The 16225-nt window shown below is 47.1% G+C and overlaps 1 protein-coding gene across 1 annotated transcript; it reads left to right on the forward strand.

The window, feature by feature from the left end:
- Window positions 1-109: 109 nt before the first annotated feature.
- On the forward strand, window positions 110-2366 carry LOC111154030 (apolipoprotein A4). The gene is made up of 3 exons (XM_022513383.1): window positions 110-158; window positions 522-648; window positions 1394-2366. Exons 1-3 carry the CDS (start codon window positions 110-112, stop codon window positions 2364-2366), a joined length of 1149 nt encoding a protein of 382 aa, XP_022369091.1.
- The last annotated feature ends 13859 nt before the right edge of the window (window positions 2367-16225 follow it).

Consider the following 16225-nt stretch of genomic DNA (forward strand, 5'->3'; position numbering starts at 1 on the left):
CGACAGCAGCACAGGTGAGCTGTCCGAGAGCCTCTCTTCTGGGCCTCCTGTGACCCCAGGAAGGATCCAGTGCAGTGCGAGTCTCTTCCAGCCCAGCGAGAAGCCCAGGATGTTCCTGAAGGCTGTGGTCCTGACCCTGTCCCTGGTGGCTGTCACTGGTGAGTAGCCTTTGGAAGAGGTTTTCAGGCAGGACTCATCTGCTGCATAAAGTGGGCAGGATGGAGAATCCAGAGCGCAGGCAAGAGGACAGTTCCAAATGCCTGTCATCCCCTGGCTGGATGCAGAAGCTGCCCACCTGCCACATGGTTCATAGGAGGGCTGGCCTCTGCCCAACGTTCTGCCCCTTGGCTCTGGTGCTTTCCCAGTTTTACACGCCCCTGTAGCTTTTAAGGAGGGAAGCACGGGGGGTGGGGGGGTCAGTGTTTGGGCTCCCCCACCGTCAGCCGGTCTGCAGCTCAGGGCTGGTACGGAGGGACAAGGAAGGAGATGGATCCACGTGAATCTCTCTGTTTCCTGCCCAGGTGCCAGGGCTGAGGTCAGTGCCGACCAGGTGGCCACTGTGGTGTGGGACTACTTTAGTCAGCTGAGCAACAATGCCAAGGAAGCCATGGAACATCTTCAGAAGTCGGAGCTCACCCAGCAGCTCAAGTAAGAGGGGCACGGCTCACGGGGCGTCTTGCAATGGGATGGCAAGGGCTGAGCTCAGAGGCTGGAGACCTGAGCGTAGGATACCCACTGCCCTGCCACTAACTCTCCCGGGGACTCTGAGGTCTCCAGATCTGTGATCCACATATGCAACAGGGGGTTAGACTAATAATCCCCGAGGAATCTTCCTGCTTGAACTTTCTAGAGTGTGACAGATGGCCACATGCTAGCATTGAGAGACATGGGAGAAAGGGAGGGAGGGAAATGTCATGGGAACTGGGTCCTAAGACATTCCAGAAGGATGGGAGCCTGTGAAATCATGGGAAAGGAAGTGGGGATATTTGGGAAGCCTCTGAGGGTGGGAACGTGGAAGGAAACTAGTATTTTGAATCCCTAAAGGACTGGAAGCGGTCCAGAGCATAACAATCTATTAATGACTGTAAACTGTGTCACAGCACACCTTAGCTGGGAAGGACTTCAAAGTCTGCCCTTTTTACTTCACAGATGTGGGGTGGATAGGGGGTGCCGGGTCACTGTGACTCAAGGTCAGGGGGAGAGTCAGAGATGCGGGGTAATAACTTAGTCTATTACATCTACTCTCCCAAACCATGATCTACCTGTGACCTTAATACCCCGGAACACTCACCCTTCTCAGGCAGGTGTGTATGAGATGAGCCGGGCATAAGGAGACAATCCCCGCGTGTCATGCCAAGTGTAACGGTGGCCCCCTTGTGTCCCTCCCCTGCAGTGCCCTCTTCCAGGACAAGATCGGGCAAGTGAACACCTACACCGACAACCTGCAGAAGAAGCTGGTGCCCTTTGCCACGGAGCTGCACGAACGCCTGAGCAAAGACTCGGAGAAGCTGAAGGAGGAGATCCGGAAGGAGCTGGAGGAGCTGCGCGTCCGGCTGCTGCCCCACGCCACCGAGGTGAGCCAGAAGATCGGGGACAACATGCGCGAGCTGCAGCAGCGCTTCGGGCCGTACGCGGATGAGCTGCGCACCCAGGTCAACACCCACGCCGAGCAGCTGCGGAGACAGCTGACGTCCCACGCGCAGCGCATGCAGAGCGCGCTGCGCCAGAACGTGGACAACCTGCAGGTCTCCCTGACGCCCTATGCAGATGAGTTGAGGGCCCAGATCAACCAGAACGTTGAAGAGCTCAAGGGACGCCTCACGCCCTACGCGGATGAGCTCAAGGTCAAGATCGACCAGAACGTGGAGGAGCTGCGCCGCAGCCTGGCTCCCTACGCGCAGGACGTGCAGGAGAAGCTCAACCACCAGCTCGAGGGCCTGGCCTTCCAGATGAAGAAGAACGCTGAGGAGCTGAAGGCCAAGATCTCGGCCAACGCCGATGAACTGCGGCAGAGGCTGGAGCCCGTGGCTGAGGAGGTGCGGGGCAAGCTGAGGGACAACTCCCAGGAGCTGCAGAAGTCGCTGGCCGAGCTGAGCAGCCAGCTGGACCGGCAGGTGGAGGAGTTCCGCCGCAACGTGGGGCCCTACGGCGAGACCTTCAACAAGGCTCTCCTGCAGCGGGTGGAGGAGCTGAGGCAGAAGCTGGGCCCCTATGCAGGGGATGTGGAAGACCACCTGAGCTTCCTGGAGAAGGATCTGAGGGACAAGGTCAACTCTTTTTTCAGCACCCTCAAGGAGACAGAGGGCCAGGATACACTTGTGGCCGCCTCCGAGCAGCAGCAGTCGCTGGTCCCTTTAGACAGCTGAGCTGTCCCTCGAGCTCACGCCCTCCTATGGACACCTGCCCAACCCGGCCCCCTGTCTGTCTGTCTGTCCCAAGGCAATTCTGGTACAATCTTGAGGACACATGTCCAGTGGAAAATGACACTACCTCTCACTACTCAATAAAGCTGCTAAAGAACTAGTCCGGTGGCAATGTGACTTCTCATTGTTGGTGCGCCGGGGGTGGGACAAACCCGCTGGCACAGCTTAGTGGGGGCCTGCGGGGGATGCTTGGGGGGACACCAGGGCTGGGGAGATGGCACTGCAGGAGGGGCGAGGGCAGGGTGTGCTGAGAGGGGTGGAGGGGGCGCTCTAAAGGGAGGTGGAAAAAGATGTCACCCATTACCCAAAGATGAAATAGGCAGCCGGCTTATATTCCCTTAGCCAAGAGCTGTGTCTGGAATGCCCTCAGTGTGCACGCCACTGTTCCAGGCAGCAGACAGTGAGCAAAAGAGCTTTTGTGGAGCGCGGGTCTGACGCTGTGCTTCACTCTGAGGGGGCCACGGAGGTAAGCTTGACAGGCTCCCTGGCTTTGAAGAGCTCACGGCACAGTGGGGGAGGCTGTCCCTCCTTCCAGAAGCTCTCCTGGGCCTTGAACTTGACTTACTTGTGTGAATTTTGGTTTATTCCTCCCCATCTCACTCTCATGATAGAATTGACTCACGAGGTGAGCCCAGCATCATGAGGGAAGTGGAAGCCTTGCCCAGAACCCCCGTAATGCAGGGGGGATGCCCACCACACCGGGGAGGGGGTGGGATTGGGCTGGCTCACATTCGAATCCCAATATCAGGCTTACACGGAAGAAAAAAAGCTTAGGTGGTAAATTCATCAGGGCTCATCTCAGGTGAGGTTTTGCTTTCCACTTTATATATTTTATATAGTATTTAGGATTTTATGATCCTATTTGGAATTACTTTCTTGTTGTGGTTATATATATGTGTGTATGTATATATATAACACATAAAATTTGCCATCTTAACCATTTTTAAGCATAGAATTCAAGGATGTTAATTGCATTCACAATGTAGTACAACCCTACAGCTCCCTCCCAGATTTACCACCCCAAACAGAAACTCTGTATCCACTAAGCAATTCCCCATTACTTCCCCAACTCCAACCCCTGGTAACCTCTACTCTGCTTTCTGTCTGCTGTGGGGAGTTCATGTGAGAGTATCATGCAATATTTACCCTTTTGTGTCTGGCTTCTTTCACTTAGCATAATGTTTTCAGGTTCATCTGTGTTATAGCTGCACCAGAAAATCCTTCCTTTTTAAAGGCTATATAATGGGGCACCTGCGTGGCTCAGTGGGTTAAAGCCTCTGCCTTCGGCTCAGGTCATGATCCTGGGGTCCTGGGATTGAGCCCCACATTGGGCTGTCTGCTTGGCGGGGAGCCTGCTTCCTCCTCTCTCTCTGCCTGTCTCTCTGCCTACTTGTGATTCTGTCAAATAAACAAATAAAATGTTCAAAAAAATTTTTAAAAATAAATAAAGGCTGTATAAGACTCCACGTAGCTTCAGACCACATTGTCATCCACTGATGGACTCTCGGGTCGTTTCCACCCTTTGGCTGTTGTGATAAAGCCATTGTGTGTAGAAATATCTCAAGTCCTTGCTTTCAATTCTCCCGTGTGTACATCCAGAGTTGGAATTGCTGGGTGGCGTGGTAATTCAGAACTACTCCGGGATCCAGGCTTTACCACGTAGCAAACCCAAGCCCCTAAACCCAGAAGAACCAAGTACTAGAGGCCCCTGCAAGGGTGGGGGAGGGGGTGTTTCCCGGTCCTTGGTGCAGTCCACATCAGTACCTCCCCGAGGAGGACTCCGAGAGCCCATCCCAATCTCAGGCCTGAAGCTCCCCCAGCTACCTCTGGCTCCTCCGGTGACCTGGATGCCTCTACAGGCATAGGTTAGTGTCCCTGAAGGGATGTCAGCCAACACCGACGTGAGCCAGGCTGAGACGCTAGCCACACATCCACACCCATCCCCAAAGCTCAAAGGTCAGAAGTCATCTGAAAACGTCAAAGGGGTCATTACCCCCAAGTTGTCTGTGTATGGAACAGCCCTGACTAAGGAAAGGAGAGCCCAGCAAGGCCAAGGAAGGGTCTGGGGGCCTGTCCTCCTCTACCCACAGGGCCTTGTTGCCGTGGAGGAATTGTCCCAGCGCGGTTGAAAGCAGCTCGTGCCTGGGAATGCTGTGTTCTCCTGGTGTTATCATAGGACACGCTGTGTTCCCAGAGCGGAGAGCACAGGCAGGTGCACGCTCTGGGGAGAGAAACAAGTGTGGGGTTATCTGGGGACTTCTGTGTCCGAGGAAGACAGAACCATGGTTATCTCGCTGTGTGACAACAAATGGCTAATGATGGGGGGGCACAGTCAGAGACCCCAGCGCTGCCCACGTCAGAGCGGTGAGGATGTGGGCAGCTGGTTCCGAGGCAGGAAGTGAGGGATGTGAGCAGACCATGAGGTTTGGAGGGACTCGTCTTGTCTCAGTCCAACTCCTTGACACCATCTCTAACACACGAACACAACTCCTCACTCACAGGTACCCCATTCCTCTGTCCATCACTCTCCAGCCTCCTGCCTGGCTCCAAGACTGATCCTGCTGTCTCGTTCGTGCCCTGCACGGTCTCTCTTAGAGCCGGAGGGCTGACCTGTGTGATTAACAGGCTATTGCGGAAGTCATAGCATATGACTCCCGAGGCTGGCTCATCGAGGGCACTGTAGTTTCCACCTTGCTCTCCCTTTGATTGTTGACACTGAGGGATGATAGGCAGGAAGAGTGGTCCCTTCTCAACAGCCAGCACCAACCTGCTGGCCACACGAGTGAGCCACGTTAGAAACGGACGCTTGGGGCGCCTGGGTGGCTCAGTGGGTTAAAGCCTCTGCCTTCGGCTCAGGTCATGATCCCAGGGTCCTGGGATCGAGCCCCACATTGGACTCTCTGCTCAGCAGGGGGCCTGCTTCCTCCTCTCTCTCTGCCTGCCTCTCTGCCTACTTGTGATCTCTGTCTGTGAAATAAATAAATAAAATCTTTAAAAAACAACAAAACAAAACAAACAAAAAACCCCCAGATGCTTGGCCAGACCTTCGGAGGCCTAGAGCCCCAGGCTATGTCCTGCCTGAGACCTCATGACAGATCCCTGGCCACACACCCACAGGAACTGGGAGGGATCCTGTGATGTTAAGTTTGGGGCTGATTTGTTATGCAGAGTAGCTAACTGGCACACATGCCTCGCACAGGGCTGGGCACCCGGGCACCCGGTCAGCTGGTGAGGGGATGGGTCTTACTCGGTATGTGACACATCCGCGGACAGGCAGCTTACCGTCTTCGCGAACAACTGATTTATCCTCGAACGACTCTGTTACAGATTATTAAAATCACACTTGATCTTTCTCGATACGGCTTTGGTTGTATTTGTATTTCACTTTTGAACCACAGAATGGATATAATCTCATTATATATACGTTCTTCCCACAGGCAATGTACCCAGACGCTCCTTTCATGGAACCCCAAACCTTGTGCACAAAATTGAGCCAGAGGTATGCCATACTCACCGCGGCCTTGGGGTGAATCATCTCGGCTGGTTTCGGAGAGGGTGAAGATTCGGCCGATCTTGCTTCTTCTCCCATGATCAGTGCTTAGCACAGTGGCCAGAACTTAGTAGGTGCACAATAAATAGTTGTTGAATAAACTAACACATTTAATGAATCGTTGTTTCATGCCCAGTTGCACAGGACAGGTATGTTCACCTTTACCAGGTAATGCTGAGTTGTTTTGTGAGATGATCGCACCGCTTTTTCTTTCTCTCTTCCTATAATAGGAAACTTCTGGACAAGCCTTCTGATTTTCTTACCTTTTCTCTCATGTCCTGCTGCTATGCATGCTTTCCATTCTGGGAGACTTCTTCAGCCTCTATCCAGTTTTCTTGTTTCTGCAATCACATATTTATTTATTATTTATTGAAAGATTTTTATTTATTTGTCAGAGAGAGAAAGTGAGTGAACACAAGCAGGGGAGTATCAGGAAGAGGGACAAGCAGGCTCCCTGCAGAGCGGGGAGCCGGATGCAAGGCTTGATCCCAGGGCCCCAGGTTCATGACCTGAGCCGAAGGCAGATGCTTAAAGACTGAGCCACCCAGGCACCCCTGCAATCACGTGTTTAATTTGCAAGAGCTTTTAAAACATTCCGTGAATGTTCTTCTATAATATCCTGTTCTTGTTTGATCAATGTAATGTATTTAACTCTTTGATGATATTCATGGTATCTTTAAATGATCTTTCTGCGTAGCTACGGTTTTCTTCAAGTTCTTTTTAAGAACATTTGTTTGTTTTGGGTCCCTCTCTTTCACGTTCAGATCTGTCCTTGAATAACTGGTCATTTTGCTTGTCTGCTTAAATCTAAGGTGGGGATTTTAAAGCTGACGTGAAGTTCCCAGCACATGAGTGGTCTAGTTGACTGTGAGCATTACTGTTAGGTGATCCACTGGAATATTTAATTGGGGAATGCCTAGTGTGAAAAAAATTAGGTATTTCCTTTTGAGTTGGTCCTGGGTCCTTGGGAAGTTTCTCCCACTCTTCTGCCTGGAGGGTAAAGGCCTGGATATCCTTGTTCCTGGGGCTAAGTGGAAGGAGCAGGATGGGGCTCCACATTCAGAGGGCATCCTTTGGTTCAATCCCTCTGTGTCTAGTATGGTAACCCTGTTCTCAACTCTGCCTAGCATTCTTTCCCCTTTTAGAAATGAAAATTCCAGTCTTCTGCCAAGGTGACATAAGGGAGCTAAAGTTTCTCCCGCTTTTTAAAATAATTTCAACTAGGAGTGCCTGGGTGGCTCAGTGGCTTAAATGTCTGCTTTTGGCTCAGGTCATGATCTCAGGGTCCTGGGATGGAGCCCTGCATCGGGCTCCCTGCTCACGGGGAGCCTACTTCCTCCCTCTCCCTCTGTTGCTCCCCCTGGCTTGTGCTCTCTCTCTGTTAAATAAATAAATAAAATCTTAAAAAAAGAAATCCTGTACTCTCTTTTATTTATTGTTTTTTTTTTTTGGAAGATTTTATTTATTTATTTGACAGAGAGAGACACAATGAGAGAGGGAACACAAGCAGGGGGAGGGTCAGAGGGAGAAGCAGGCCCCCCCCCTGCTGAGCAGGCAGCCCCATGCAGGGCTCAGTCCCAGGACCTCAGGATCATGACCTGAGCCGAAGGCAGCCGCTTAACGACTGAGCCACCAAGGTGCCCCCCCTCCCTGTACTCTCTTTTTAAAAAATATGGAAGAATATACAAGAGCTGATGGTAGAATTGTGGGTGATTATGTATATTTTTGCTTCTCTGTATTTTATACTTTCTCTACATTATACTTTTTAAAAAATATTAACAAAATAAAAAGCTACTGATGTAAGTTAATATTTTAATAGACAGGACTTCCTATTTACACATGTCAGGCACTCTTGATCCCAGCCATAGATCTGGTCGGGCCACCAGGAGCTTAGGTCTTTGGGCTGCCTCCCCTTGATCTGAGGCAAAATTGCCATGGGTCAGAGACTTTCTGAGACAGTTCCAAGGTCCCTGTATATAAAGTCCCATGGAGATATTCGATTAGCGGCTCAGTGTTTGGAAAAGCTTTACCTTCCTTCCGAGTCTGGTGTGCTTCCTTCTTCGGATGATGACAATTAGGTAACTTACTGAATTTCCCTCTTCATCTGTTTCCACAAAACCCAAAACCAATGTGGAAGTCAACGGTTACCACCTTGTCTTCCTGATGGCCTCTGTGCTCATGTCTTTTAGGTCTTGTGCTTTGTCAGGTTCTCAGATTTTCTGCTATTAATTTTATTTTCACCGGTTCTAAGGGTCTCCCCCTTCTATCATCATCATCACCATCGTCTAAATTTCCACTGCCAGTAGCCTCAGATCTTCGGGGATGAAAAAGGATATCGGTAAACAAAACCCAAACAGATAAACAATCAGAACTCTTATCTCTGTTGGCACGCCATGACTGTGTTGACTCAGAGTGTGCCTAGGACATTTTGTGGTCTTACAGTCTACGTCACTGGCCCCACCATTAGCAAATGATCCAGACACAAACATCTCGCTGCGGGACATCTCTCCGTCGTGATGAGTCATGGACAGCAGAGGATAAACAGGCCATCGTGACAAGGCTAAAGACCTAGAGACCTGCTGTTCTGGCCGTAGCTAGTGTTGGTTCCAGCTCTGTGGGCACGGTGTGGGGGGGCATGTTAAGTGTGGGATGGGACGAGGAAGGAGAGGTGAACTCCGCTCTCCACGGTAACTAGACTTGGCTTGTCCCTCCCCTGGCTGACCCTGAGCTACTGTCCCTGTGTCCATATCGGCTTACACATGGATCCTGGCTTCTCTGCGTTTTGACAGCCCTCTTTCTCCCAAATCATAAACCCCCTTGGGGTGAGGGGGCAGGACCTGGCTTTCTTCTGAGCACAGTGGGTTCCTGGCATCTCCTAGTAAGGACTGCAGGGCTCTGTTGTGGTTCCAGTCCCCGGAGCAGGATTCTCTCACCCCGAGCATCAGGTGGTGTGTGGAGCACGGACTCCAGAGTCAGACACACCTGGGTTTCGCACAGGGCAAGGCCCTGAGCAAGTTACTGAATCTTTCTGAGTCTCAGTGTCTCTGTAAGTAAAATGAGGATAACAGTAGCAGCCTCGGAGCAGTACAGGTGATAAGGGTAAACACCGGGCATGTGGCAGGTGCCCAATAGAGGGGTCATTGTGATCAAGTTTTTCAGATCTGTCAGGCCTCTGTTGGGCCTGACTCTGAAGGCAGGGAGACTTGCAGGTGTGCCCAGGCTACCTTCCCAGGTTGTTCTGCTGCTGAGCGCCGGCCGGACTCTTCCCTGTTTTCCACCCCCACCCCACGCCCCCGACCCCAGCTACGACTGCACAGCTTCCCGCCTCTGTGCCTTTACTCGTGCCGTGCCTGCTGCTACTTCCCTCCATCACCCTCTGGACCAAACCCTCCATGTCTCCAGCCTCACCCAGGGCATACTCTCCACTCCCCGGCCTTTGCAGCAACCTGGTCCTTGCTCAGCCCACCTGGTTCCCCTCAGGGCCCTCCCCGGTGGAGGCTGGTCATCCTCAGGCCTGGTGCTGTGTGCGGATCACCCAGTCTTGGCGGCTGCTTCTGCCGGGCTCTGCTCCTTACCTGCCGGTTGCTGAGTGCCTCCTTCCCTGAGCCGTGGGCACCTGGCTCCTACTGGACTATCTGTGTCTTCTCCCGGGAGCTCACCTGTGTCCTGGAGACATCAAAATCCATGTCAAAAATGTGACCAAACACGCGTGTGCTGGAGGACCCGGAGCAGCTCTGCCTCTGGCCCGTTTCTCTCACACATCCCCGGGGCCATGCACGCTCCCAGGGGCCCTGGGGTGTTGCCTCCCTCGCCGCCCTCTTGGGCTCTACTTAACCCTCCATCCTGCCCAGGGCCTCAAGTGTCTCCCAATTCCCTGGGACCCTGGGACCCCTTGTCTCTTTCTTTCCTCTGGCAAAACCTCGTTCAGAAGAAAGCAGGCTTCTGCTTTTCTCGCTTCACCTTGTGGAGTCCCGTTAGAGAACATTCTGGTCAGATTGATGCTGCCGTGAATTCAAGGCCTCCAGCTTTCAGTGGCTCCATGGCTAGGGTCCAGTCAGCCTTCTGGGAATTCCTGCTCAATCCTCTCTCTCATTCCCCAAAGCAGCGACCCTACATCCGCTCAGTTCCCTTCCCTTCTTCACTTCTGCTCAGGGCTCCACAGCCCAGCTATTTTTTTTTTTTAAAGTAGTTTTATTTATTTATTTGCCAGAGAGAGAGATCGAGAGAGAGAGATCGAGAGAGAGAGCACACAAGCAGGGGGAGAACTAGGCAGAGGGAGAAGAAGACTCCCAGCCGAGCAGAGAGGGCCATGCGGGACCCGATCCCAGGACCCCAGGATCACGACCTGAGCCAAAGGCAGACGCTTAACCAACTGAGCCACGCAGGTGCCCCTGTCTTAGAATGTGTCCTCCAAGAAACAAAATGTGGTAGACACAGCGCAAGTCCTTGGCACCCCCGTCCCCGTCTATTTGCTTTCCCTCCCCAAGGCCATCAGGAGCCTGAAGGTGGTAAGTCTCCTTTCCACCCAAGTTTGTATTCTTTTATATATATATTTATGGAGCCAAATTCATGAGCAGTGCCGTTTCACATGCTATAAAAATTCACGTAAACAGTATAAAATTATTTGTATCGTCTTGCAATTTGCTTTCTTTCACTTTACGTTATGCTCTGGGGATATAGCCATCTCTCCCTATAATGCGTTATCGTTACCAGCAAATACAGTTCTCCATTCTGTGAATATACCAGAATTTATTCATCCCTCTATTGATGGGCACTTCTGTTTTCTGGGTTTTTTTTTTTTTTTTCAGTTTATTTTATTGTTATTATTTTGCTCTTACAAATAATACTTGGATTTCCCTTGAGGCTTAGTATGTACTAAACTATGGTGAGAATTCTGTATTTCCTGAGGTACAGGGCTTTTCTATCAAGTTTGTGGCCTATTGTTCACATCTTTTATTTTTTTGTGATTCTATCTATTTTGAGAAAATGTTACTAAAATTTCTCAGCAAATGTGACAAGTTCTCTTTGAGAGTGAGCGGCTTTTCACTTTATCTGTTTTGAGGTGATGATGTTAGGTTTTACCTATCTGGTAAACATTTTTCCCTGTTGTTTCTTTACCTGGTAAATTTTTTCTTTCTGTTGATCCTTTTTGCTCCAAAGCTTATGTGCTCTGATATTATATTGTTATACCTGCTTCCTTTTTGTTAAATTTTGTCTGGTATGGGTATTTTTAAAAGATTTTATTTATTTATTTGACAGAGAGAGAAATCACAAGTAGGCAGAGAGGCAGGCAGAGAGAGAGGAAGGGAAGCAGGCTCCCCACCGAGCAGAGATTCCCGATGCGGGGCTCGATCCCAGGACCCTGAGATCATGACCTGAGCCGAAGGCAGAGGCTTAACACACTGAGCCACCCAGGCAACCCTGGTATGGGTTTTTAAAGTCTCTCTCTCCTGTTATACTTTTTAGCTTTTCTCTGGTGTTATATTTTCAGTATGCCCCTTTAAGTCATGAAAGACGGGAATTTTTGTAAAATCTAATTTTTATTAAAGCGAATTGTCACTAATGACTATAGTAAGCCCTTATGCCACACTTACTATGTGCCAAACAGTGCTCTTAGCCTATTTCATGTTTTAATATATTAAAATGTTCATTTCCCACAGAACCTTTGAGGGAGGTACTATAATTATATCCAGTTTACTAGTAAGGAAACTGAGGCAGAGAAAAGTTAAGTAACTTGCCCAAGACCACAGAGCTAATGCACATCAGCATTGTAACCCACACTGTCTCACTCCAGATTTGGTGCTCTGTGGGCTGGTTTAATCTATTAGGATTACTGATTTCTATCAAATTATTTTGTATCTTCTCATTATCATTGCATTTTTTTGCTTCTTTTTTGTTCTTTTTGTTTGCCCTTCTATTGGTTTTATTATGTTCCTTTAAAAAATGATTATTTTTTAAATAATGTGGGTGCTTGGGTGGCTTAGTGAGTTAAAGCCTCTGCCTTTGGCTCAGGTCATGATTTCAGGGTGTTGGGATCGAGCCCCGCATCGGGCTCTCTGTTCAGCAGGGAGCCTGCTTCCCCTCCTCTCTCTCTGCCTGCCTCTCTGCCTACTTGTGATCTCTGTCTGTCAAATAAATAAATAAAATCTTAAAAAAATTATATGTGATTTTAAATTTAGTTTTTATTTCATCAAACTTCATAGTTTAGAGAATCAAACAATACTACAAGTTAGGACAAAAAAGCGAACATCCCTTAAACTCATCGCCATTTCCCCTTCTGCATAAACACCTTTTGGCTTTTAGAGAATTCTGTTATTATTCTCTGATTTTCCGGTTTTAGGCTTATCTTATCTTTAGGCTTTGTTTGTAGGTATGGCCAATAAAAATGGGGTTTTCAATTTAGATTTAAAAAAACAAAATAAAATAAAACCCATTTCCCCAGACATGATATAGGAGGCCAACTGGCACCTGGCAGTTAGATGTAAAAATAAATAAACACATAAAAATGAATAAATAAATAAAAACAAAAATGGGTTTTTTTTCCACATAGACACACCTTACACACACACTTTCCAGTTTATTATATCGTAGGTCTTATTTAAACTATGACATCATAGCCTGTATTCATAGCATGATTATGTACGTGCTATTCATATGTGGTTTACTATTATAATTTTCCCAGCATTTTTTTCTGCTTGTAGTTAATAATTGTCTTTTGTTGCTGTTTATTTAGTTTCCTATATGTTTCAGTGATTTACCCCGAATTCTTGACCAGTTCCATAAATCTGAGAAATGGAGGGAAGCAGACTAGGGAGCAAAAATCAAGCATACATATGAAATACACGCACAGAGAGAGAAGCAAACATGGCAAAGTATTAATTACTGTATTATTAATGCACAATTACTGAACCTGGGTGGTGAGGATAACGATGATCACTGTACTTTCAACTTTTCTGTATGTGTGAAAATTTTCGTGGTAAATTAGAAAAAAAAAAAACAACTGAAGCTGATATGAAGCCTTGAGTCTGTGACTCACTTTAGGATGGACGTCTCAACCGCAAAGAAGCCCCCAAAAGTGTTTTTTTGGGCCTGTTTACTTGGGGTAGCCAAATTTCGCAGGAGAATGTTCCAGTGTCCCTTCTGGAGGGTAAAGTGTAATCGGCCAGCATTTTGGCCAAAGGAAACGATGGTGTGGAGGAGGGATGCATCCCATAATTTAATATATAAAATTTTACTTAAATCCTTTGTTTTTTTGCATAGGGGAATCCTGGCCCTGATAATACCGTGTTTTCTCCACCTTAACCTCTGCAGGGAATAAACTTCTGGTCTCCTGCTGCTTTGGGGGAAGGCTGGAACCCAGCTGGGTGGCGTTGGGGAGGACGTCTGCTTCTCAAACAGACTTGCAACCCGTTGCCCCATCTTGAGCCCCACTGTCACCCGTGCTTCTAGAATAATCTATGGCTGCTAAAGTCTGAGCTTCCAGGGCATTCAATCAGATCAGGGAGTTTCTTGGCTTTCCCCATCGCTGCTGCAAAATTCATCTTTTCAGGTGTGTGTAGTTATTATCATTTGACCATTTGGAAGCTTTCCAACTTCCAAACTATCTTGTCTCCTATTCTCTTTGTGTGTTTATACATTTTTTTTAAGTGCCCTTTAATGCTGCTTTATTGGGATTTCAGAAAAGAGCACAGCCTAATGCAGCCCTCAATCCACCATCCTTTACTAAAAGTCAATCTGTTCTTTAGTCTCATTCCCATACACTAGTTTGAAAGTTATACAGTCTTTGTATTCTTTTAATGGGTTATCCTTAACATTTTAATATTCCTGCTTGACCTCACAAAGTCTAAAAGGTAATCAATATCCCCATCTTCTTACTGAATAATGCAAAGACTGCAGAATGCTTTAACTTTGATCTTCGCTTTCCCATTTTCCATGCTACTTGGGTCTAACAGTTTAGGTCCCCCTTGTTTATAACACTTCCTCCAAAATAGCCCCTTCATCGATAAATATTTATTGAGGCCCCCTACCACATGACAAGCGGTTTTCCAGGTACTGGAAACACAGCAGCAAATGAGACTGAGCTACATTTAAAGGTATTTTATGTTAAGTTGAACTATATGAGCTTGCGAGCTTTGACCAATTTTTAGTGGCAAAGAACTAATTTTATATGGTTTAAGTATATGTATGTTTAAATATATTCACGTTTATATAAATTCATATAAAATGATGAATGCACTTTCAATTTCCCTAAATGTTAATAATTTCCTTCCTCCTTCCTGTGTCTATTTGTACCCCATGACTCTCTTAGTTTTGTTTGTTTTTCAGGGAGGATCTGTGAATGATAATTGCTCTAGGTTCTCCTTTGAAATTCACTTGTTACACTTGAACACGAGTTTACCTGAGTATATTTCTTGGCTGGCCATTAAGTTACTTCCAGGTTTTTTTGAAGATATGTTGCTGCTAAATCAGCTGTCCATTTAATCATTTTGATTTGTAGATAACCAGTCCTTTCTCTTGGGTTGATTTTAAGATACTCTGTCTTTGATGTTCTTCACATTCATGATAATGTGTCTTGATTTGGATTTTGTTTTCGTTTATCCTACACATGACTCAGGGATGGTTCCTGCAACTGAGAATTTAGGTCCCACCTTTGAAATTTCTCAGCTGTCTTCTTGGGAATATTGCCTCCTCCAAAGTCTCTCTTTGTACATTTCTCTTTGTAGAAATCCAAGTAGGCGTATGTTGGGCCTTCCCATTCCGCACTCCATGTCTCTTAACTTCCATTTCATATCTTCTTTCTCTTTATCATTCTTTCTGGGTGATTTTCTCAGACTGCCCATCTAGTTTACTAATTCTTTCTCCAACTGTAGACAAATGGTTATTTTTTTTTCATTTTAATGACTATATTTCCTACTTCAAGGTGGCCTATTTAATTACTTTTCTTCTTGACCAAAAATGGAACTAGACTATCTTTCAAGACAAAATAATGATTACGCGGGTCATTACTAAACACGATTGGCTATTTCAGTACCATGTTAAATACCCAGCCCCCACTTTTTAGTGCACTTGAGGTGTATCTGTTGTCACTGTTGTTCAAGTGGACTTCCCTTTAGGCCTGGTGAGAGACGTATAAACAATGTACAATGGGTCCATAATGAGCGGTTATTCTGTCTATTATTCTGTCTATGTTTCTGTCTATGTTTCTGGTATGTTCTGGGACAGACCCTGGGATGCTGCTGCATTGAGAAAGACTGCTCCGCCTTCGTTTACACCTGAGTTATTGGCAGCTAAGACAGAAGGAGGACAATCTGCAACAAGTCTGACTTACCACAGATGGTCCCCGACTTATCACAGATGGTCTCCAACTTAAAAGTTTCAACTTACCAATTCTCAACTCTAGGATGGTGCAAAAGAGATCTTGCAATCAGTAAAAACCAAACTTCAAATTCTGAATTTGGATCTTCTCTCAGGCTAGAGATTCACAGTACGATCCCCTCTCTCGATGCTGGGCAGGGGCAGTGAGCAGTGACTCCCAGTCTTCCCCGCCATCATGAGGGTCAACCTCGGATACACTGCACCCGTTCTGCACCCATGCGACCTTCTGTTTTATCACTTTCAGCACACTATTCAGTCATTCAGTATTGTTAGGTTAGGAATAGTAAATATATTTTCTTCTCTTTTTCTTTGAGATTTTATTTTTAAGTAATCTCTACCCTCAAAGGAAGGTCTTGAACTCAATGCTGAGATCAAGAGTTGCCCACCCCACTAACTGAGCCAGCAAAGCTCGATATTTCCAATTTGGGATGTATTGGGTGTATTGGGATGGAACTGTATCATTAGTTGAGAGAATTCTGTATTTAGAATGAGGAGTCACTAATATTCGCTTAAAGAACAGGTCACAAGACAAAGACTGCCTAAGAAATCATCTCATTTGGTGCATGTTGAGATTTTATTTGAAATCTATATATTTGTGTATTTCAGGTGTTTATGGCAGAACTGCTCCTACTGAACATTAAAGAACATACCTTTTAATCTTTACAAATACATTTTAGAATTATTTTTATTCTATATCCAGATTATGTTGGCAATTCCTGGATTAAAAAAAAAATCTAAATGGGGAACTCTCTTCTAAAAACTCAGCTGAGAATATCAGATATTAGACAACAAAGAAAGATGAAGAAAAAGGAAAGGCAAGCAGGTTCCTGTGGAAATAATCTGGCTCAAAATACTTCATATCTGGCCCTTCACACTG

The sequence above is a fragment of the Enhydra lutris genome, unplaced genomic scaffold (genome assembly GCF_002288905.1).
Source record: "Enhydra lutris kenyoni isolate GAN:26980312 unplaced genomic scaffold, ASM228890v2 scaffoldscaffold34, whole genome shotgun sequence".
Lineage (NCBI taxonomy): Eukaryota > Metazoa > Chordata > Mammalia > Carnivora > Mustelidae > Enhydra > Enhydra lutris.

What these genes read in the sequence shown, in the direction of transcription:
- LOC111154030 (XM_022513383.1), top strand. Translation starts at nt 110, where the DNA reads ATGTTCCTGAAGGCTGTGGTCCTGACCCTGTCCCTGGTGGCTGTCACT. An exon ending in GTCCCTGGTGGCTGTCACTG is followed by an intron (nt 159 to 521) that starts GTGAGTAGCCTT and finishes TTTCCTGCCCAG; the next exon opens with GTGCCAGGGCTGAGGTCAGT. An exon ending in GAGCTCACCCAGCAGCTCAA is followed by an intron (nt 649 to 1,393) that starts GTAAGAGGGGCA and finishes CCTCCCCTGCAG; the next exon opens with TGCCCTCTTCCAGGACAAGA.